At 45.4% G+C, this 22276-nt stretch overlaps 7 protein-coding genes across 7 annotated transcripts; 4 read left to right on the top strand and 3 right to left on the bottom strand.

Moving 5' to 3' along the window:
- Positions 1-567: 567 nt before the first annotated feature.
- BDW43DRAFT_310621 (alcohol acetyltransferase) lies at positions 568-2112 on the top strand (the record flags this gene model as incomplete). The annotated part of the gene is made up of 2 exons (XM_032046991.1): positions 568-604; positions 659-2112. The coding sequence occupies 2 exons, from the start codon at positions 568-570 to the stop codon at positions 2110-2112; spliced, it is 1491 nt and encodes a 496-aa protein (XP_031900782.1).
- Positions 2113-8565: 6453 nt separating this feature from the next.
- Positions 8566-10543, bottom strand: BDW43DRAFT_299904 (general substrate transporter; the record flags this gene model as incomplete). The annotated part of the gene is made up of 7 exons (XM_032044812.1): positions 8566-8830; positions 8882-8974; positions 9032-9243; positions 9305-9454; positions 9513-9874; positions 9934-10391; positions 10461-10543. The coding sequence occupies 7 exons, from the start codon at positions 10541-10543 to the stop codon at positions 8566-8568; spliced, it is 1623 nt and encodes a 540-aa protein (XP_031900783.1).
- Positions 10544-11875: 1332 nt separating this feature from the next.
- Positions 11876-12303, top strand: BDW43DRAFT_274687 (uncharacterized protein). Its single transcript, XM_032041753.1, has one exon. It carries the CDS (start codon positions 11977-11979, stop codon positions 12139-12141), a length of 165 nt encoding a protein of 54 aa, XP_031900784.1. The 5' UTR covers positions 11876-11976; the 3' UTR covers positions 12142-12303.
- A 2007-nt stretch (positions 12304-14310) lies between these two features.
- On the bottom strand, positions 14311-14763 carry BDW43DRAFT_310624 (uncharacterized protein; the record flags this gene model as incomplete). Its single annotated transcript, XM_032046992.1, has 1 exon — positions 14311-14763. One exon carries the CDS (start codon positions 14761-14763, stop codon positions 14311-14313), a length of 453 nt encoding a protein of 150 aa, XP_031900785.1.
- A 2184-nt stretch (positions 14764-16947) lies between these two features.
- On the bottom strand, positions 16948-18096 carry BDW43DRAFT_310625 (uncharacterized protein; the record flags this gene model as incomplete). Its single annotated transcript, XM_032046993.1, has 3 exons — positions 16948-17296; positions 17380-17761; positions 17853-18096. The coding sequence occupies 3 exons, from the start codon at positions 18094-18096 to the stop codon at positions 16948-16950; spliced, it is 975 nt and encodes a 324-aa protein (XP_031900786.1).
- A 2071-nt stretch (positions 18097-20167) lies between these two features.
- Positions 20168-20595, top strand: BDW43DRAFT_274690 (uncharacterized protein). The gene is made up of 2 exons (XM_032041754.1): positions 20168-20319; positions 20376-20595. Exons 1-2 carry the CDS (start codon positions 20294-20296, stop codon positions 20530-20532), a joined length of 183 nt encoding a protein of 60 aa, XP_031900787.1. The 5' UTR covers positions 20168-20293; the 3' UTR covers positions 20533-20595.
- A 23-nt stretch (positions 20596-20618) lies between these two features.
- Positions 20619-22102, top strand: BDW43DRAFT_274691 (gelsolin family protein). Its single transcript, XM_032041755.1, has one exon. It carries the CDS (start codon positions 20750-20752, stop codon positions 21926-21928), a length of 1179 nt encoding a protein of 392 aa, XP_031900788.1. The 5' UTR covers positions 20619-20749; the 3' UTR covers positions 21929-22102.
- The last annotated feature ends 174 nt before the right edge of the window (positions 22103-22276 follow it).

The raw sequence follows: 22276 nt of genomic DNA on the forward strand, positions 1-22276 counted from the left end.
GGGCCATTCCGTGACGCTTCTGACTGCATCGAAAGATTTACAATCGGCCCGGAATTTTTCTTTGTTTATCCAGATTGTCGAGAGGACATCGAACCATCGCATAAATTATAGTATATTGTATATATTGTATATATTGTATCATATGATCCAAGTCATACCCCAAACATGAAGTGGTACTCTACGGCCTATTGTAATTCTTTGGGTGGTACATCCGCTATTGTGACTACCCATTAATTAGTGGCTTGTTTCCTTACTCGTCATGTCAGCCACGACGTATCTGGAAACACTGCCAGTAAGCGACTATGATTGTACAAGTGGAGTAGTGTGCCAATCACCCATTTACATAGTACATGGGCTATTTCTGCAGCCCAATCGGATTGCCAGTAGTCGCACACTTTCCCGTACTGTGGAGCACGCTTATGACTCCGATCACGGTCTTCAACATGATGGTCTGGCATATTTAAACACGAGTTATGTGTACTTGGAACGACGGCGGACTGTGACATTAAACCTATCTATGAATGTTTCATTATATGCTCTCAAACACATTACCTAGAGCTAGTCGTCATGCCTTTACAATCTTTTACAAGGCTACGGGCAGCTAGTTAGTATAAATTAAATATCAAAGAGGTAACATCAATATTAATTACTACAACAGGTAAAAATGAGAGACGATATATTATGCGTCATGCTCTTGGGTGGTATCGATCATTGGTCATTTCAGGGTTGTATACTCTGGAGAAAGGCACAGCTTTTGACGCTACAGCTGTCTCTTCCTATCTTCCTGCTTTGAAATGGTGTATCGAGTCTCACCCCATCCTTAGCGCCGCCATTGAAGGAGACTCAAGCGAAACCCCGATGTTTATTCGCCCGCCAGAGTTAGACCTCCAAAACCACATCAAGATTCTCGAGCCAGGGTTTTCCTATTATAAGTTTCACGATGCACTTGATTTGCTAAAGCAAGCTACCCTCGAGGCCCATGATCAACCCTGGTCGAACGTGGGGACTATCCCCCAGTGGAAGATCTTGATCCTGCCGCTACCTAACCCCCTAAATATTATGCAGAAGCGGATATACGTCATGTTCGTGTATTCTCATACCCATGGGGATGGAAAGTCTGGCCTAGCCTTTCATAGATCGTTCCTCCACGGACTCCAGACCGCAGAACATAAATATGATCAAAACATGATCTGCCAACCACCCATATCCCCTCTTCCGCCACCATTGGAAGATGCATGCAATCTACGGATTTCTTGGTCCTACCTACTCTCCCCACTCCTTCAACAGCATTTACCACGTTTCCTATGCCGCTGGTTCGGCGTACAGTCCCAACCACCAGCCCATGCATATACTGGCCAGCCTATAACCTACATTCCCGAAAGGTTTCGCACAGGTTCTCAAACCTTAATAATTCAGAAGAACCTACTTGATGACGTCCTAATAGCGTGTAGGACTCAGCGTGGGAAACTGACAGGACTGCTGAGCCAACTGGTCGTACGCGCATTGAGCGAGGCCCTACCCCGCGAGACTAGATATAAGGCCTATATTGGACAAATCGTTATCGATCTGAGATCGTTTCTATCAGATTATTCAGATAACACGATGGGAAACTGTGTGTCTGCCGTTTATGAAACGTCAGCCTGCTCTGGTATTGAGTCAACATACGATCAATCATTTTGGGATGCGGTACGGAAAACGACATCTCGATTATCGGATGCTGCCAACAAGCTCGATGATCAACCTGTTGGACTCTTGCAATACCTCAGTAACTTCCGCCCTTGGTTTCTTGAGAAGATAGGAAAGCGTCGAGACTCGTCCTATGAGATTAGTAATCTTGGTATTTTCGATCCTTCCATATATGGATCGGCTACTGCGACTGCTACACCGTCACAGGAAGAGAATGATTGGAAGATCGAGAAGATTGTATTCTCTCAACCTGCAAATGTCACTGCTTCTCCACTGAACTTTCAAGTCGTGACAGTGAAAGACGCGGACATGATTATTACACTGAATTGGCAAGTTGGTGTTTTGGGTGTGACTGATGAGGAAACGTTCACTAAAGAGGTTCTAAACAAAGTTAAGGGCTCTATGGAGGAAATTGCATCTGCGTAAAAATAACGCTATGCATAAAAATGGCGTCAGACCTCAGCATGGGAGTGAAGTTCCTTTACTTCATGGACTTATAATTGTCATGTGCTTTTCAGCGCTTCTATCTGAGTAAAAATAATCATTGCTAGTTAGAGAACTGGTCTCCGTTCCTCCTCCCATCCGGACGTACACCCTTGTTGTCTTTTATATGTGCTACGCAAAGTTGTTGGGAGGTGCTTTCTTAAAATCTACCAAGCCGGCTTCTAGGAAAAGCCCCCGTATCGAGAACACATGCTTCAAGCAGAGAGTGCTTCAGTGACTTCACGCCATTCCTCATCCTCTCTTTCGAGATCGGAAGATGAAGTGTAGAAAAGTGATAAAACCCGACCAAGACTCGCCATTGCAATGACACCAACATGTCCAGCTTGATATCTTCATGCCAAGTGGGCATATCCCTAACGTCTAAAAGTTCTCCCTGTACATGGAAAACGGACATACCTTAAATCTGTGCTTTTAACGGATAGCCCCTCTTTTCGTCACCGCAAGATACAAGAAGCCCCAGCGCCAAGCACGGGAATATGAATTTATAACTTAATCCTGATGTGCCTTCTAGCTGAAATCGATTCCCGTCGCCCGAAAGCTTTTCCTGGGCAGAATTTACCTCTGCCAAAGTGAGTATTCAACCTCTCTCCAACGGGGACTTTTTTTTTTGAGTTGTTATGGATACTTTTGCATGATGCATGCGGATGGATTAGGCACTACCAGTTAAACTTGGGAATGGTTAGGGGCGCCTTAGACGCTATTGGCCGGTTCGCAAAATGGTACAAAAAAGTGACGATATTAGATACTTTACTCTCTACACGATATAATGTCCCCAAAAAGAGAGGAAAGCTATGCTTTGTTCGCACTTATCCTCAACATCTATCTACTACAGCCCTAAGGTTTGCTACATCTCAGATTTCTCTACCCAAGGATGGACTGAGTTTCATCAATTTCTAGTGCGTTATCTTGTATGGACATTTTACTGACTTTGGCGTTCTTAAAAATCATCGAATATAGTTGTCAAACTATCCAGACAAAATAGATGGGGTGAGCGGCCACGGCTACTTACTGAGGAGTGCTGAGCAATCAGGGGGAGGTGATCCGTCCCGTGAAATACCCACTGAGCAGGCGGGCCTCCCTCAGCGCCCTCACTTAGGCGGTGGCGTCCAGAAGAGGAAGTATACGGTCTGTCTAGAAAATTAGGCACATATAGGTGCATATCCCCGTCCAACATATAGTCGTTTATCCCGGAAACCCCTTTTCAGTCATAGCGAAGGTACTCCTTTGCGGTGCGACGAATATAGCAAGAAGGTAGAGTTCAGTAAAACGGTTAAAATGATATAGCTATCAGATATCGGAGAATTTTCTCAGGGACTCCATCTAGAAAGTCCCAGAAGATATCCAATAATCCTCGGATGGTTACTGGGCTCTCACCCGCTTATTACATTGAAGCTACTCGAGATAGTTGAAAGAAACTACAAGTCAAGGAGCGCAGTACACGTTGCGCCTGAAAGTGCCCTGTGTCAATTTCAGCCATTCTCCCCCTTTCATCTTGATAATGAGACATATATAGAGCCCATTATTCTGACTGTTACTGAATGTCATCACTCCAGGGCAACATATCAATATATTGGTCCTGGAGCATTGTGTAGAGCTCGCTAGGGTTTTGTATGACCGTGAACATCCTTACTTACGGCAAGACCCCTACAATTGCTTTGAACGCATGGTCCCGCTGCTATACTAAAATCTATCCGTATTAGATGTGTATGTCAGACAGTAAAAGAATATTAGAGCTAAATTCAAATCAGGGCGCCTGTCAGTCGAGGAATTCCTGCAAAACATTGAGCCAAAATCTGAGGGCTACAAAACTAGGGAAGAGGCCGAGAAGGCTATGGAAGACCATCAAAAAGCATGTAGTTGGATTTACTCTACCATGGACTCAGCGGATATCACCCGGGACAGAAAACTCACACTTGGAGGTAAGACAAAATGTCCTATTTTATTCACAGCACTTCTGACCAAATTACCAGAGTTTCTTGTCCTGGGCTTCCTTAAACAGGACCGTGAGAGCAACTACCAGGACGCCAAGAAGCTTTAAATCGCCTCTCCTACTTTTAGTACCACAGATATAAGGAAGGCAAGACTGGAAATATTATCTAAATTAGGTACTTGCAATACATGTCACGTATCTATTTAGAATAGTAGTCATGTGCCTAGTACATAATATCCTTAATAAAATGCCGAGTAACTCATTTTAGGCCGGGATTAAGAAGAGATTTTGATGCTGGGGCCGAAACCCCAGAACAGCAACTGAGAATCTGTTTACTCTGTGTGGAGAATCCAAATCTCAGGACCGGATAAAGAAACACGCATCAGCTGGTTCACTCACTCCAGAGAGCCTGCTGAGAGATCCTAAGACAGAGACTTGTACGCCCGAGAGCCGATCCAATCCGGCGAAGCACCTTCCCTATACTAAGAATACGGTCCTCTAGCCGCAAACCTTTATAAGAGTGGACGTGATAGTTATCTTTACTCATTCATTTTTCTTTCTAAAAGTGACATGTCAAACCGTACAGTATCCTTCTCATTCCCTTTATCTGTCAGCAATCCTGGCATGGTTGGGCAGGCACCCTTACTTTCCTCCTAGGAAGGGGTAATTCTGTATATTGTCAGCATTGCAATATTATATTCTAGAATGCGTCCACTGCTACAGAGAAAAGCTGGATCAGTAGTCTGTTCCTGTACTTCTTTTTTTTAGCACCCTTTCAGTTCTTTGACATACGCGCACTATTCTCTTGATTTGGTCTTCTAGCCACTTTTTCATTCCTCTGTTGAAGATAGCATCATGTCTAAAGCTCTATCAGTGTACAAGGTAAATCTTTCTCACTCTAACCAGACAGATGGCTAAAGTAGATAAAGTATCTTCAGGGAGCACCTAATTCAGGATATTATAGGGAATAGCAAGAGCTCCTACTTTGTGCACCCTGGAGCCTTGTCATCATGCAACATGTCAGCATTAAATGCTTGAGTTAGCGGGCCATGGAAGGAGAATAGTGCCAACGGACCAATAAATCGGACTGATTTTGATGAACCGATAATTGAATGTGTTTTTGCAATCTCATGAGCTGGACCAGCTCTTTGCTTCTTGCACTGCAATACAGCTTCTATCAGCATGTTGAGGACTGGAATAAACCAAGTTTGAACAAGATTTCACTCTTTGTTCTTGATACTCGTGGCTATCCGGAAGGCACATTTCTCAAGTTTACGCGGATGTTATGAAAGCTTTAGAAATGTATTTAATAGATATAAGAGACTTCCTAGATTTTTGACTTCATAAATCTGGGGAGAGTAAGAGATATTACTTTGGCGAATACCTTACACAGGGACAACTGGAAATCCAAGGAAAATGCGGATGTCTTACTGCAGTGTCTGATAGATCTGGGTTTATTCAAGCTATACCCTGAACTAGGTAACAGGAGTAAATGGAGTAGTTAGACGGAAAGAGTTATCAACATTTACAAGATTTTTGCATATCTCTATTCCATAACTTACTCTGAAGACTGCAGGACTTTCACGATTGCTTAAGGCTGCTTCAGAGACTGTTAGGTCGTTCTATTTGTAGCTTCCTTACTTGCTCTTAAGTCTAGGAAACAGAACAATATAAAGATTATAGAAGCCTTTTTAGCAATATTTGCAGATAAGGCATGCTTGCCTATATCTTTAACATATACTGATCTGTCCAGCAGAGAAGATAGCAGAGCTTTCTCTCCAGGACATCCAGATTAATTGTAATAGTTTATCTGAGGTCAAATGATTTATAAGTCTTATTGGCAGCATCTATCGCAGGTTCTATGATAGAGATACTAATTTATTACTGAATCCTTTTATATATAGAGAGAGAAAATGACGGTCTCTGGTGACAATGTAGAGTTTGTGCTATCAGACAGTAGAGTACGTATCCTCCTTGATTCTGGATAGGTTCAGGGATGCTCTGGCTCTTAGCTGTGGCTCCCATCGTTGGCTAGCCGCAACCGCAAGAAGCTATGAGGGGTGACGTGACGGATTCAGGACCTGCTTTCTAGGATCACTGTGGGGTCCATACTGGTATTATACAAGGCATGATATTGTTACGTGTTAGAGACAAAACAGTTTAATTACTGGATATTTAGTTTAGCGTATTATGTGACTCGGGTTTGAAAACAACTTATGTATATGGCATGGAAGGCAATATCGGGCGCGACAGTATCCGGTTCTCCTGAATCATGGCAACAGTGGCTTTCTGTCTTTGCTGGCAGGTGATTAGCAGGTTTGTTAAGCTTCCAGACACGCGGCGCTCTGCCTTTGTTATTGGGATCTGGTTACTCTAGGTATAGCGGTATTGTGATGATTGTGAGCAAGCTGGATTCAGTATTGGCGCGCTTGCTCTGGTAAAAGATCCTGACGCGTACACCACCGCTTGTTCAATAAGGTCACCTGGTCTTGATGCCGTCGCTTGCAGACGAGGAGGCCGGCAATCGCCTGCTGCTTTAAAATAAGGGGGTCATTGATAGAACATATAGCTAGGATCTCCAGTCTGTGAGAGGCTGTTTCACGGGATTCTTTAGATACCTTGTTCCCACACGCGTCCCCATTTCTGGTGACTCTAATGCAGGTGCAGTGCTGACTAGGGTCTGTGATTTCGCAGGTTGTTAAAGGTTCCCAGTGGCGTGCAACGGTCGTTGTACATCGACAAACCACTCCGACATATCTTCAAACATATTACGCGTTTGGTTGAGCGTGGCTAGGATTGGCGGAACTTATTGCTAGCTGGAGTTGTGAAGAAGTCTTTGAAAAGGAAGAAACGATATGTTTCACTGTCTTGATGATCAACTAGATCTATCTGAAGGGGTAGGTGAGGCCCTTTATATAGGCAAGCCCGTACAAAGGTCTTCAAGGTCTTGCAACCCCCTTTCACTGAGCAACGATGTAAAACGCAGAAAAAGGCCAGAAAATTACCAACATTCTCAATAAGAGTTGGTCGCTGCGAATATATATATATTCTTTGAGATTTGAAGCACCCGGTGGCTGAGTCTCGCGATAACTATCACATCTTCCACCAAGCTCGTTTTACCATTCATTGTGCCCTATCGTGGTTGAGATTTTATCTGTGATTAGTAATCGTAGGACACTGGGCATCACAATCTACTTCCAACGGAAGAGATCTATCTCGACGTGTCTTGCACACGCTTAGTATCATACGTTCACATTAGACAGAATTGGTTATGTCACTGGTCATAACGTCCGATTTCTCCCTCGGGATCAATCATTCTTCCTTCTTTTCCTCACTTCCCCGCGGGTTTGCTGGATGGGGAAACCCGAGGTAGTATCAATTTCCTCGCCAAGGCTTGGCCTCGTGTTCTTAACATCCCGAATCCCGGAAAGACATGCAGGACATGGACTGGTTCAATTTCTCTTCTTATTTTCCAGTACTGTCTTAGAAAAGTATTCCGCACTGGACTGCATCGGAACATAATATCCGAGTTGTGGAACGGCGTCAGCTCTCCGACTCCGTTTGGCGAAACATCGTCCTGGGTATAGACAGTTCTAAGCTAACTGACAGTACATCTTTGGTCCCCTGCTAAGGAAAGTCTTATGCAGCCACAGTGGTGCTTGATTATTTTTGACTCAGACGGCATCTTCCTCGACGCCAAGCCATCTCCAACAGTCGGACTGTGCCGCCAAACCTCCTTCTGATAGTTCGAACCCTATTAATGTAGACCACATTTCTGCCCCATGGGGCCGGAAACCCGGGGGATACGGAGCATTCTGTTCCAGGTGAAATGATCTGATCCCATGGACGGACAGACATCAGTTCCTGGGAGCGTTCCAATTGGACGTTTCACCAACGTAACAATATCGCATAGGACTGCCCAATCCACCAGTGGCCCCAAAGACAGGTCTCACAGACGCAGAAATATTGCTTGAAGGGAAGCTATCCCGAGCGTGACTACTATCGATGGCACTCAGCATACCGTACTTTTTGATCTTTGACTTAGATCACGCCGCACCCAATTATGTCCACCCCAGATTCCTCTTGGAAATATTACTGCTACCTCACCCGTGAGAACGATCAGCAGAAAAGGTCGGAAATCAGAGATGAACGTTCTTTTAATAGACAGCTGTTCTAAAGGCGGCAAAGCCGGGTGACAATGCGGCTGCCCTACATTAAAATATAGTCCTATTGCTGGCGTACTGGGCTGCAGTAAGCCATCACAGCCCAAAGCCTCTACCTCAACCAAAGTCTAGATACAAGAAAGCAAAAGACCAGGCATGCATGCTCCCTTTGCAGGCGAACTTCCCGGATCAGATTTGTAGATTTGTATTTGGCCAGCGGCCATCGATGTAGTACAAGAATGCTAGTAACGGCACACCTAATCCAGATCTCCTTCTGGTCACTCAGGCCTTGACCTCATGCGTGCTATCATCACTGTCAAACGCCTTGCCGGAGGGCTGGACGGAAGCGCTTTCGCGGCGGATGGCTTCTTCGAGGTACTCTGGTTTGAGTTGGCCATGCTTGTCGTAGCGGTAAGGTTCCTTGATCGAAAGGGTGACGGCATTGAAGACATTGGTGGATTTCTTGAAGATGTTGTCCATCTCCTCGAGAGAGCGGTACCGTGTCTCGGGAAAGAAGAAATACACGCAGGGAAACATGAATGCATTTCTGCAATTGTCAGCTAATGCACAGCCCAAGGGCCCCGTAATAGAATCTTACATCACGGCGAAGATAACATAAGTCTTCCACTTAATGTTGGCGAATGAGACAGGGGTAATCATAACGACCATGAAGTTAAAGATCCAATTAGCACTAGTAAGCCGTTAGTGAGTTGGTACCATTAATAGAGATGCTGGAAAGTTGCCCTACCTAGTTGCCAATGCATTCGTCGGGGCACGAATTCGCAGCGGCACAATTTCGGCGGGATACAGCCATGTCATTCCCAGCCACCCGATGGCGAAAAAGGTATTGAAGACGAAAAGAAAGACGGCCTGTCCAATGCCAGCTTGCTTATCCTTTAGCTCCAGCAACCGATAGTTAGTACCCGCGAGAACTGCCATCGAGATGGACATGCCAGCGGCCTAAGTTACAAGTGTGGTTAGCAGGCAGGATCTCAAACCGGACAGCCGATAAGTTGCATACCCCAAATAACATGAGTGGACGGCGTCCAACTTTTTCGATAATAAAGATGGGGATAAAAGCAGCCATCAGATATTCAGTTCCGTTACAAGCGGCTAGCAACTTTGGCAGATTGCCGCTTCCAAGGCCAATTTCCTTATAGAGTTGAGGCGCCTAATGGTGACCGTCTTAGCAGTGGGATTAGATACCATCAGGATGAGCGAGATCTTACATAGTAAGTGATCAGATTGATTCCGGATATCTGCTGGAACATCTGGTTGACATAGGCGAGTGCGACTCGGTGGAATTCACGGTACTCGCTCATATCGAACAGACTTCTATAAGAACCCTTGGACATTTCCTCGACTGTCGCTTGGATAGCTTTGAGTTCGTTCCTGATGAAAGGGTCATCGGGAGGCTTTTCGTTTAGATATCCGAGGATCTCGACTGCTTCGTCATTCCGGCCCTGCATGACTAGCCATCGCGGAGACTCGGGCAGATTGAGGATTGACATGAAAATCACCACGGCGAAGAGAATCTGGAAGGCCAGGGGAAATCGCCATGCCACCTCGCTGTCGGGGATAAATGAGAATCCTATTGCCAATCATGTCAGCAACTGCGCTCCAGGCAGCGCGGAACCCGATCACACTCACCGTAATTAATCCAGTAGCTCAGAGTAATACCCGCCGTAATGAGCATACCCTCGATCATGACCATCTTCCCCCGGTCATGGGCCTTCGATGATTCCGATTGCCAGGTGGGCACGGTACTGGTGTTCATACCGTTTCCAATCCCCGTAACGATGCGTGCGACGATGAAATGCGGCAAGTGAAATGCAGTTGATTGTAATAGAGCACCGGTCGCCATAGTTATGCAGCCGCAGAAGATTGTTCTACGTCGGCCTAGCGGATTGCCGATAAAGATTGTCAAGATCGCACCAATAAAGCATCCCAGATTGTAAGACGCCACTGCAATGCCTTGGTTCAAACGGAGCCGCGAGAATTCGGGTGTATCTTCTTCCGCCCTCAGGGGATTGATATCAGGAAAGTATTTGTAAAACGACGGGAGGTCAAGCAGACCACCTGTTACACCTTGATCATATCCGAAGAGTCTGTTTGTGGCGCCAGTCAGTGACGAGTGAGGACATTATGAGTGCCAGATTTTGGCAACAGCACCATACAAGAAATCAAGACTCCCTAGGGAACTGATCGCCAAGTTCAAGGCTCGGCCTCTAAGCCCAAAATACTTCGGGAGCCCAAACATGATGTTCAAGCACGCACGGGACGGCGCAAGTAGTGAGGAATGAAGTGTGGACTCTGAAATGGGTAGATCGCGACCAGCAGCTGGTTATGTAGCTTGGCCATTCCTCCACACCCTCGGCTGGATCAATGCGGTAATCCGAGACCGCAGGGTTTCTCCAGGGCATGGGGAAGGCCAAGAAACGGGGAGGAAACATTATGTTTTGCGGGGATTGGAAGTTCTCCTGTCGTTGTAGTTGGGGGTGGCTTGCCAGTTCCCTCGTAACTGGACCGACACGATCCTCTACATCAGCCTAACAACAGCGCCCATGACGTACAAACACTTGGCGAGTTATATTGAAATCCTTGGCAAGGAACGTGCTAATATCCCTCTGCCCCATCATTAGCCGACCGGACGCCTTATGGCTTGGGGGCTAATATTCCCAAAGTCTAGGCATCCGCCAAACATCGGCTGCCAAGCACGCCAATGGGCTCGGACAGCCTGTGATTGACCCAGGAAGCGGCTCTTTGTGGACACGATCCTTGACCACTGGGGAAAAGTAATACACAAGGGTATGTTTGTGCGTGTGTGTGTGTGTGTGTGTGTGCTCATCTACTGGTGAACTGGCCATTCGTGGCTGGCGGCGCACGGTGACCTGCATGACTCTCGACATGATAATACTAGATCGCGAGGGTTAAGAAGCGTCGGTCCAGCTGCTAATAGCCTACCGGAAGATAGAAAGTTTGCACCGATACTAGAATAGGGGGTACATATACTCCCTAGATATGTGAATGCTCGTTTGAAAGCTTTCCTGACATATATGAAATACATTGATTGTCCCGAATAGTGTCATGATTTCCGTGGTTGCGAGTGTTAAAGCTCTCAGCCGCTCAGATCACCACTTCCACCAGGGAGGGGATTGCGGACGTTGCACACCATCCTTACTTACGGCAAGACCCCTACAATTGCTTTGAACGCATGGTCCCGCTGCTATACTAAAATCTATCCGTATCAGATGTGTATGTCGCTAAGCTAGTTGTTGGACTTAAATATCGGTGAACAACCAAGACTTTTTTAAGGCAATGGCAAGCCGCGTGGCGGCGCCACTGAATCTTTGTGCGAATAAGCGTTATTAATAAAACTGATGGAGATTTAATTTATTGGGCTGTCAGCAACCTAGAAAAATAAACCCATCTATATGGCGAGCCAATCTGACACCCATGCAACGCAACTTAACAGTGGTTTATGCGCCCCGTACGGAATAGAGTATTCCGGTTAATAGAGATCTCCAAGGCTGGGACTAGAAACATGCCTGCGGTTGAACCCTAGACTGAATCCATACTGCAATCCCGTAGGAAAAGTCTTTACCTACAAGGGCTAGAGGGACGTTGCTAGGAACTCACGCCTGTGCCGAGCTCTCCAACTTTTTCCTCCCCAACACTAATCTGACAGGTTCAATGAGGTTCAACATAGAAGCCCACCTACCCTTGATGCATCGACTTCTAGAGAATAAGAACGCGGAATCACTGCTACAGCTCCAGACCAGCAAAACCATGGAAATGGTAGAAATAGTACCAAGGGGAGAAGGGATAGGGAATAAACATCTCGGTAATTCATGCTGACTGTGGAGCTAGGACCCGTTAAAGAAGGTCGAAGATCTTACAGCAAAGCAGATTGGGCGAGATGGTCGCAATAATATCGAGGGCGTCCAGTCCTATATTGCAGGCCATACTGGAATCCATCAAATATAATGACTGAGCGGGACACAGATACAGTGATCAAGCAATATAACACTATACTAGACAATACGCCGAATCCAACAGCGATCTAGACGGATGGTAGTGGCATTACTAATAAGTAGGGGCAACAGCAGTATGCCCACTTAAACATTAATTCTTCGATTTGAGACGTGCTCACTAAGTTGTAATATAAACTAGACAATATCGTTTCACATGGATCTTCTTATTTATTGCCTGATTGCGACTCCAATATTAACAAAATGGCGACTTACTAGCTGCGACAGCTCAGTGTTCGTAGTATTATATGGATCTTTGAAAGCCACTTCCGCCTATATCTGAAGCCCTTTATCCCCAGCTAGGTTACTGAGATACTCCCATGTGCACTTCCATCTATCTGACGCAAACAGGTCGGGATGCCGTGTTTACTTGCACTCTTCCAGCACATATTTAAATTGGGTCAGTCCTTCCTCGTCTCTGTCATTCCAGTTGATGAGATTCTCTTGCAAAATGAAGTCAAGAATATGCTTACTTGCTGAGTGATGACTAGCTCCATGATATAAGATATTCTTTCCACTCTTGCCCGCGGATAAATTTATATCATGGTCTGACAAAATCTTCAAAAGTTTCAACCTCTGCCTTCCAGTGATAATTCTAGGTATGCTAAGTTCTCTTCTTCTAAGTTTGTCTAGAGTGCGTTAGCTCCTGTTACAGAAGAAAGAGATAAATTGCAGTCCGGTATAATAATCTAAATCTCTATAAGTATAAGCTTAGAGAGGTGTCTCCATTTTTATTAATATGTTTACTCTTATACTATAGTCCAGTAGGATAGTGACTATCTTGAAAGAGCAGATATTTGATTAAAGATAGTGATATATTAAAGATCTGCCTTGTCCGTTTAGCGATATAGCTATTGGCCCGTCTCTCTATCCTTATCTAGAATTATTCTTACTGTACCACGCCTATTCTGGTATACAGTGTAATATAGAGTGGTTGTACCTTCTAAATCCTTGTTTGTAGTAGAACAATCCCAGTCAAGGAACTTGCAGATATTTATAGAACTTTCTGCACTGCAGGTAAGATATAATGCTGTTTATTCTTTCTAGATACATGTAAAAGCATTAGCTGTGACGAATTCACCAGTGCTTGCGCTGTTTTACATAGCGTGCTGATTTCCCTTCATACATCTTGTGTTCAACCCACAACGATTGGATCCCTTTCCCCTCATGCTTGAAATTCTAGATAGGATAGCACCAACATCTTCATATTGATTGGCCATCACATTAGCCCCCTTCGCGAGTAGTACCTGAATAACTACTTCTGAGTCAATTTTGCTATAGCGAACTTTATAAAGTGGTAATTCTAGTGCAATATTTGGGATATTTATATCAATATTATTTCTTGCAAGAAGGATAATAAATACTGCTAATCTCTGTATATTGATATATTAATAGATCTCGCGTTCTTTCTCTCCTTTATAGTCAGATATGTAGTCAGCACAAAGCTCGACTTGCCATCTGTTGTCTGCCATACGTTATCGTTTGCCAATTTCCTCCAATTCCTTGTGATTTTCTTGGTCTCTATTCAGGGCAATATGCAATGGTGCCCCTATCGTGAGACTGTGAGTTGGATTGGCACCCTTGCTCAGGAGATATTCAGTCATTGTACAGTGGCTGCTACATGCTGCAAAATGCAGCGATTTGAGACCAATGGCGTTGGTAATATTCTCTTCTGCAGTTTTAGGGAGCTGATATTTTCGATAAGTTCTTTTCCCAATTTCTATACTAATAGTCTAAATTTTTCTTGCAATGCCAGTATTAATGTATGTCGATGCCTACCTGGAGAAGTATATCTGCAACTTGGCGATTTCCTGTTGTAACTCCGTAATATAGGAGTCATATTATCAACATCGCATAAGGTAGTATCAATACCCCGCGACAAGAGCAAGTGGGCTATATGAGCGCTCTGAGGACGAAAGATAACATACATCTTCAATTTCAGCATTGGTGTGTTCGGCTAATGCTCCTCGTTCATCCATGAGAGCCTTCCTTACTTCTAGGCCTCCTCCCAACTAAGGGGGAAGCTAGTCACATGCTGCATGATCATCTCGAATATTTCTAAGGGCAAGCCTTGGAACGGGGGCACCCTTCGAACTTCATCTGCCCACCAGTCCTTTCTCTGAGGAGGGACATTTGCCGTCGACAGAATAGGAATATGTGGATCCGCTAAGTACATAGCCAAGATCTTTCGGAGGCCCGGCTTTGTGGGATCGGCAAGTTTGAATGACTGAACCCGAACCCGATGTTGAAGAACGTTGAAGAAGACGAGTAGCCGACCGGGTCTCGTCAACACTCTCCTTAGATTTTGTATTGCGGCCTCTTCATTCTCGATTCCATAAAATAACTCGGTGGAATGGTACTCGGCCTGCAGAAATGTTTCAGTCAGTGCTACAGTTCCATGGAGATGAGGGGTATAGAGAGAAATACTTGACCGGTATTCATCATCCATTCCTCGCTGTCTAGGTCATTTGTGGCAATGATTGCCAAATGTAATGTATTCTGACTTATTATGTTTAAGGCATTGACAGAGACACCTGTATCTAATAGCTCTTTTACTGCTGTAATGTTGAGCTTGTCTGCTGTAGCCAGTAAGGGCGTCTTTCTATCTATGTACTGAATCTCAGTAAGCGTACCTTTACTTAACAGGAGGTGTGTCAATACAGTGTTGCCTTTACTTGCTGTGTAATGTAATACAGATATTATCTTGGTATCTGTCACGTTCATATCAAGTCCCTTATGCAGAAGAACTTCAAGTGTCTGTACCTGTCCTTCCATAACTGCTCAATGTACAATGGTATGACCAAAACTGTCTACTGCATTTATGGTCAGAGTATTCCTTAGAAAGTCTATAACTTCCAGATTTATTCTGAAATATGCAGCAATATGTAACTCTATCATCCCTTCCAGTTTTCTTAATAGACAGAAAATAGATCCTTCTTCTACTAGAACCTGCACTGCGCTGGCAAGCTGTAAGTTATAATACAGGATTTTAGATATTAAGTCTTTAGCTTCAAGTTAGGCTTCTCCAGTATAGAAACCCTAATACTACGTGATATATTCACAAGGGGGTAGTCTTTTGATTGCTGTCAGTATTCTTTCCAAGTCATAGTCAGCCCCCTTTTAAAACTTTTACGTAAAAAGTAGGTTATACAAGTCCTTATAATATTTAAATCGGCATTGGGAAACCATGCTGTCCAAGATTCATCAATGTACTCCTGCGCTGTGAAGTAGAAAAGGCGTACTATTCTACAGCTTTTAGCGGTGATCAGGTCAGTATAAATATTGACTATTACTTTAATAGTTAAGATATTATTTAAATTGATTGTAGATAAGTTTTCTGTAATAGCTAAGGTATACTATAGCTCTATGATTCCCAATAGTCACCGTGCATGAATTACCCAGGAAAGAATCTAAGCAGCTAGTACTCCATAGCTTGTTGGCTACTGTTAATTTGGTGTATAGTTGTGTTATATACCTGCTTATATGCGCTGGATACTTTAGATGGTATTTCTAAAATTCTTTTGATTTCAGAGATAGTAGTCCCTAATGACTGCAAATAATGATAAGGAGGAGCCCGGCCCAAGATTAAGTAGACTACTAAATAATAGTATATGCACACTTTTACATCCTATCAGCTGCTTTAATAATTGCTAGTCTTTTCTTCTATCTCAGGGTTCTCCAGAATAAATTTTGGTAGTTGAGCTACGTGGCTGTCAACATATCTCTGGATATCTTTATCGCGAGCATAAATCTTAAGCATAATACTCTCTCTTTGTTCAAATTCTTTCTCTATTACATGAATATGTCAGGATACTACAAAGAGATTCACACTGATTTTATTTGCAGACTGAATAATATTGCTGTAACTTCTGACTGTGACCCGACAGAACCATTACATTTATCCAGAGTATTAATAATTATAAAGGTCCTTGTATATCTATGGATGGCATTCACCAAAATATTCAGAGTATTATTCAGATTCTATTCTGTTCATAAAACCTCCTTATAACCTCTGGAATGGAAGGCCGAATCAACTGCAAAAGAAGACTTGAAAGTAGATTATTATATAATGTCTGGGGCTGTTACCAGTCATAGTATATATACATAATACTAATGTCCATGTTCATGTCTCTATGGTAGTTCTGGCAAAGATAATTAATGGCAAAGGAGGCAGCAAAAATGTTCCCGGAACCAGAAATACCAGGGCAGAAAAGAATCTGGTTATCCTTACCCAACCAATGTTGAAACTTTTCTAACTTAATAAGCCATCCACTGGTCCCTTTTTGCCATCTGTCTAAGCAGTATTTCTGTTATTTAGAGTAGTCAATGCCTGCAAACCATTTGTAAATGGCTTTATCTTCCTGACTCCTCTCAGTATCCATGTACGCTGCTATCCGCCGCGGCGATAAAAGATATAAAAGGTCTTTTGTATAAGAAACTGCGAGTGGCATTCCTGGACTGGAAGAGACTTGAATTATTCAATAGACCTCTCAAGAGTTAAGACTCAATAGCGGTGGCATGTAATTGTGAAGGGGAAGCTGTATAGCCCATATATCAACATAGTCATCATAAGAAAACTATTCCGCGTAGACAAGATACCGCATGAGAGACATCTCCTTTCCCTCTCCCTATCCTAAGACGATTGCCCTATCGCCTCCGCAACCACGTCCCCCAGGGTCTGCAGAGGTGGCTCGCCGATCAATGCATTATCCCGCTGATCATACAAAGTACCCCCTTCGGTCCAGATGCGTCCCAGTGTCAGCACCGCGGCCACTGGATTTCCCGCCTTCCACGCTTCCGACTCCACCTCACGTAATTGGGAGAGCGGCGTGTATCGGACATCCGTCCAGGGCTGGCCACCCGTCTGGCGCACAAATTCGGCATGAATCTCCGACGGTGTTGTGGTGAACGAGTTAACCCGAAGTGCGCGGTTGAAGGCAACGGAGGGATGGCGTAAAATCGCCAGCACGAGCGTCCCGACACTGGATACCAGAAACCCCCCGTTGGTTAGTCTCCGGACGACGGCGAGGCATTTATTTACCAAGCTGAAAGTAGACAGACATACTCCTTCATTGTGGTCAAGCTCACTTTTGCACATCCATCTTCTCCCAACAAGGTCGCCTTCTTGCTCTTCACGTCCCACCCTCCCGCTTCCGGACTATCTGTGAAATGAACGTACATATCGGCATAGGGGCCGGTGATAACATAGGTATACGCTAAATTGGACACGGTCCCTTCGTTGGGGTTCTCGTTCTCCAAGAGCGCACGTATTCTCAGCTTTTGTTGATGGGGCTTTTCGTGGGCTGAGGCCGGCGAATATTTGATATCCGTGCCATATTCCGAGGGGAAGAACCATTTGACAGTGGGAGAAGCGTCGGCGAGGCGGATTAGAGCCAGCTGACGATCAATTGCGCCTCGTCCCAGGGCGGAGATTACGGTATCAATCCCTGGTATTGATTAATCGGAAATGCTTCTCCACTGCCATTCAATGAATCATCCGTCGAGGCGGGGTAAAACACCGAGTGCCAGTGGACGTACCATTATAAGCCTTGCGAACAGCGTCCTCATCTTGCACATCTCCCACGAATACCTCCACCTTCTTGCTGCGTTTTAAGTCATCGAGGAGATTTTTCTTCGAGTTCGCAGTAGTTAGCGACGTAAAGACAGCAACTCGGTCAAATTCGTCTCGTGCGGAAAGAATGGCATCGAGAATGTATCTCCCGATGTTGCCTGTCGCACCGAAGAGGAGGATATTTCTGGGCTTGAAGTCAAGAAGAGTCATCTTACTTTCTAGTTCTGGTCAGGCCTTTCCTATGAAGATTTTCAACACAGATAGACATTCCATTCATTCATCCGTCTACTTATAACCATTAAGTTAACTAGAAGCAAGGTGATTATTAATCTCACCGGTGGAGCTTGTGGGGGTTGGTCCAATAAGAACGTGATTTCTCCATTATACGCAGTGATGGCTCAAAGAAGCCCTAGAGAGACTAGTGGTGAATTCTTCTTGCTCTCATCACTGTCGATCTCCCAGTTCTTTCTTGTCTCACGACTACATACATGATAGGGGGGGGGAGTCAAAGGACAATAAACAGAGGGAGTCTGCCTATCATACATATAGTGTATGGAACACTACATACCTGGTCTCTTCGCTCAACAATTAATGCCCTTTCTCCAGTAATGATGGGCATTCCCGATATTGAAAGGGGGCCCGCCCCTTTTATGCTTATTTCTCCCTTCTGGATGAATTAATAGCAAGTCGCCATTGCTATCTGTCTGCCGCACACTGACATAGATACCTGCGTCAGGCCCAAGAGCGGAGAATATGAATGGCAAGACTCCCAAGTTCGATGGTTGAACTCCAGTCCACAGCCCTCATCACAATCAGTCTTGGACGCATGGGCAGGCTTGATGGTAATACTGTACGAAACATCCAGATCATCAGACCAGATGTACATGTCACAGCGGATCGCAATGCCTCCATCAGCTGAATTCATGTTTTCCTGGGCCACCATGCTGAACATGCAGGCTGAAGTGGTGGCCGCTGCCATAGTAAGAGCGAAGAGAGTAGAATATTGCATTTTGAGTAGTCTAAAAGACCGTTAGTTTGTTTTGATGAATTTTTATAGATGAAAGAAGGAGAGTATACCAGAGCAGAGGATAAACCATTTGATCGCTCCGAGTACTTAGGTATCTGGCCTTACGCGAAGCTTTCAGGGTTTATATTGACTTTCTGACTCTCTGGATCTTCACACCACAGGCCTTCGTCCATCCCTGACCTAAGGTCCCTAGTTCATATCCAGTGCAGCCTCCAGACCTTGCTGGCCTGGTGATGTATCTAGGTCATACGTGGTTCTATCTGTATTTCTTCTAAGCGATGCATAAGATGAAGGCACGGAAGTGCTATTTGTATATAGCCTAAATGAGTATTATCTGCATATTTACTACTAGGTACATCTGCCCACCATCTGTCTCCAGCGCGCCGGATATTTGGTGTGGATACATATAGATACGTTGTAGCCAAGTGCGAGTTCTGACACCCCCTGACCATTACGCTCACAACCCCTGGCATAGTATTTACCTGTAGCTCCTCAACAGCCTCACAGAGACTATATCCAGACCAATTAGCAACCTGGAGTGTTTTCTTGCTCGCGCAAGAGTTTCCAACTGCGATCACGTGCCAAGTGACGAAAGAGAAAGGGTTGACTGATAGTGAAACTAGGGTGATTAGACTACAAGGTAATTATTTCATTTCTCCTGAGAGCACAAGATCATGCAGTGGAGAGAGATAGAGAGAGAGAGAAGAGAATGCCTCCGTCATTGCATATTGTGGAGCAGTTCATTCCAGTAGTCGTGATGGCACTCGCCCACATGCAGCATCTCGATTAGAGACAGAAGCAAACCTTAGTCTTAAGATTGGAATAGAATAAAAGAAAATCTCTCCCTAACCATCATGAGAACACAGACTTTTTCACCGACGTGGCGGCAGCTTCGTGATGGTGGCAGGGTATAGATCGAGAACATCCCGAGCTGGTACTGCCCAGCGACATGCTATGCTTGAAGCCACCCTAGGTCGGAGTTGAGGGTAATAGGATCTTGGTCACTGAAAAGGCCCCGAGGCCTCAAGTTAATTATGATTACATCGTAGGATGACCAACCAGTCACGTAACTCTGGTAATTTACTCCTATCCATTACTTTAAAGAAGTACTCGGTATACGAGATTTACCTACAGCTCCCAGGACCTAAGGCATAGGTCATTCTGTGTCCTTCTTGTGGGGTGCAATTACTAAAAAGGTAGATACAATGATTCCGAAAGTATTTATTCACTTTCTATTTACCTTCCCAGCGGCCTCATCTCTTCAGTATTCGGACTTAAATCTGCATTGGAGGCCGTTGTCAACCCAAGTTGCCTGTCATATTTGAACGATTTTCTATATCTGATCCAGTTTAGTCATGTGCCATCAGAGAACTGGAACAGATGCACAACACCATGTCCCACCATAACTTAATTGTATCAGCAAACCAACTCATGAAGGCTGCCCCAATATAGACAAACTTACAGCAGAAAAGGGGGTTCTATGCTTCGAGATAGAAGCTGCGGGTTTGATAAATCACTCTCACTCTCCTTGCTTAGTCATTCGGGATATATGTGACTATTCGGATACGCATAAGAATGGCCGGTGGCAAGATTATGCAGCAATGGCGGTGGTCCTGTGACCGGCGAGGGCTTACAACTCTCATTCTAGTATGGAAAGAGAATACTGCCCAAGCGAACCACCGTTCCACGGCACAATCATCCTCCTCTTGAGATATTAAATAGAATAATAAGTAATAATTCACCCCGCCATCGCTTCCGTTGGGGACCCACTTGGATGCGTCATTAGCCGCCTAGTCAATCCTCCCCCGATTCAAACCACAAACAACGAATCCCAAGATGGCGCCTCACCAAGGACTCGTGCACCCCAAGGAATATGATATCAAAGACAGCAATGTGGAACTGATCGGGTCCGATATTGATCATCGTGTCAAGTACAATTCCGCTGTCACGGAACCCGCGTGGAACGATGGCCAGGTGGGCAAGGGGCCGGGCCTGTGGATCTGGCGGATTGAAAACTTCGAGGTAGTGCCCTGGCCCAAAACCCGGACGGGCGAGTTCTACGACGGCGACAGCTACATTGTGCTGCACTCCTACCAGGTCGGCGACGACAGGCTGGGCCACGATATCTTTTTCTGGCTGGGAAGCAAGACGAGCCAGGATGAGGCAGGCACCGCCGCCTACAAGACCGTGGAGCTGGATGAATTCCTCCATGGGGCCGCCACCCAGCATCGCGAAGTCCAGCAGCATCCCTCCGACGAATTTCTGTCGCTCTTCCGCCGCATCTCTATCCGGAGTGGAGGCGTAGCGTCGGGATTCAACCACGTCGAAGAGGAGACGCCCAAGGAGGTGACGACCTTGCTTCGCGTCTTCAAGCACCCGAGCGCCGGTCGCATCGATTCAATTATCGTGTACGAGGTGGAGCCCACCTGGCAGAGCCTCGACGAACAAGATGTCTTCGTCCTGGACAAGGGCGATAAGATCTGGGTTTGGCAGGGTAAGAGCTGCAGTCCCATGGAAAAGGCGAAGGCCGCGCAGGTAGTAAACGATATGACGCTTGCAAAACACGTCGACGTGGAGGTCTTATCCCAGCTTGAGCCGCGATCGAGGATCATTGTCGACTTGCTGGGTGGCCGGGGGGTGGAACAAACTACATTCCAGGCTCCCCGGCCGGGCTCATTCTCCAAGCGATCCCAGGATCCCCAGGCCGATGCGCGTTCCTCGAAATTATTCCGGCTCAGCGATGCTTCCGGCGCCCTCTCATTCGACCTGGTCAAGGATAATGAGCGAGCTCACCGGTCGGACTTTGACGGAAACGACGTATTTCTCTACGACGCTGGAAACCGTCTGTGGGTCTGGCAAGGCTTGGGTGCCAGTGAACGGGAGAAGGCGCTGTGGCTGAAGGTCGCCCAGGCGTATGTTCTCCAGCTTCAAGATTCCGAGGCCTATTCGATCCCGATCGCCAAGGTTGTGGAAGGCTATGAGAGTCCAGCATTCTTAAGAATGGTCGAGGTGTAGATAGAGACTGGGATGTATATTCCTTGTATAGTCAACACATTAGACATGCCGGTTGAGAGTATCCGGCTTACCGAGAAAGAAAGTACAGATTCCCCGTTTATGAGTCCAATTTTGATAGAGAGCAGTAGGGTAGGGTTCACAAAAGTGGGTGACCACAAGATGGCTTCACGATTCTCTTTGGGGAATACGCGTTGTTTGCAGTTGGTGCATTCGTAGTCAACCTGACTTTGTTGGAGTTCAATAAAATATGGGGCTTGAGACTATCTATATTCGGGCATCGCATTGAGCACCTGCATCGTGGCAATATCACCTTATCCCCTATAGAGCCGATAGATTGTTAAAGAGCCG

The sequence above is a fragment of the Aspergillus alliaceus genome, assembly GCF_009176365.1.
Source record: "Aspergillus alliaceus strain CBS 536.65 unplaced genomic scaffold BDW43scaffold_19, whole genome shotgun sequence".
Lineage (NCBI taxonomy): Eukaryota > Fungi > Ascomycota > Eurotiomycetes > Eurotiales > Aspergillaceae > Aspergillus > Aspergillus alliaceus.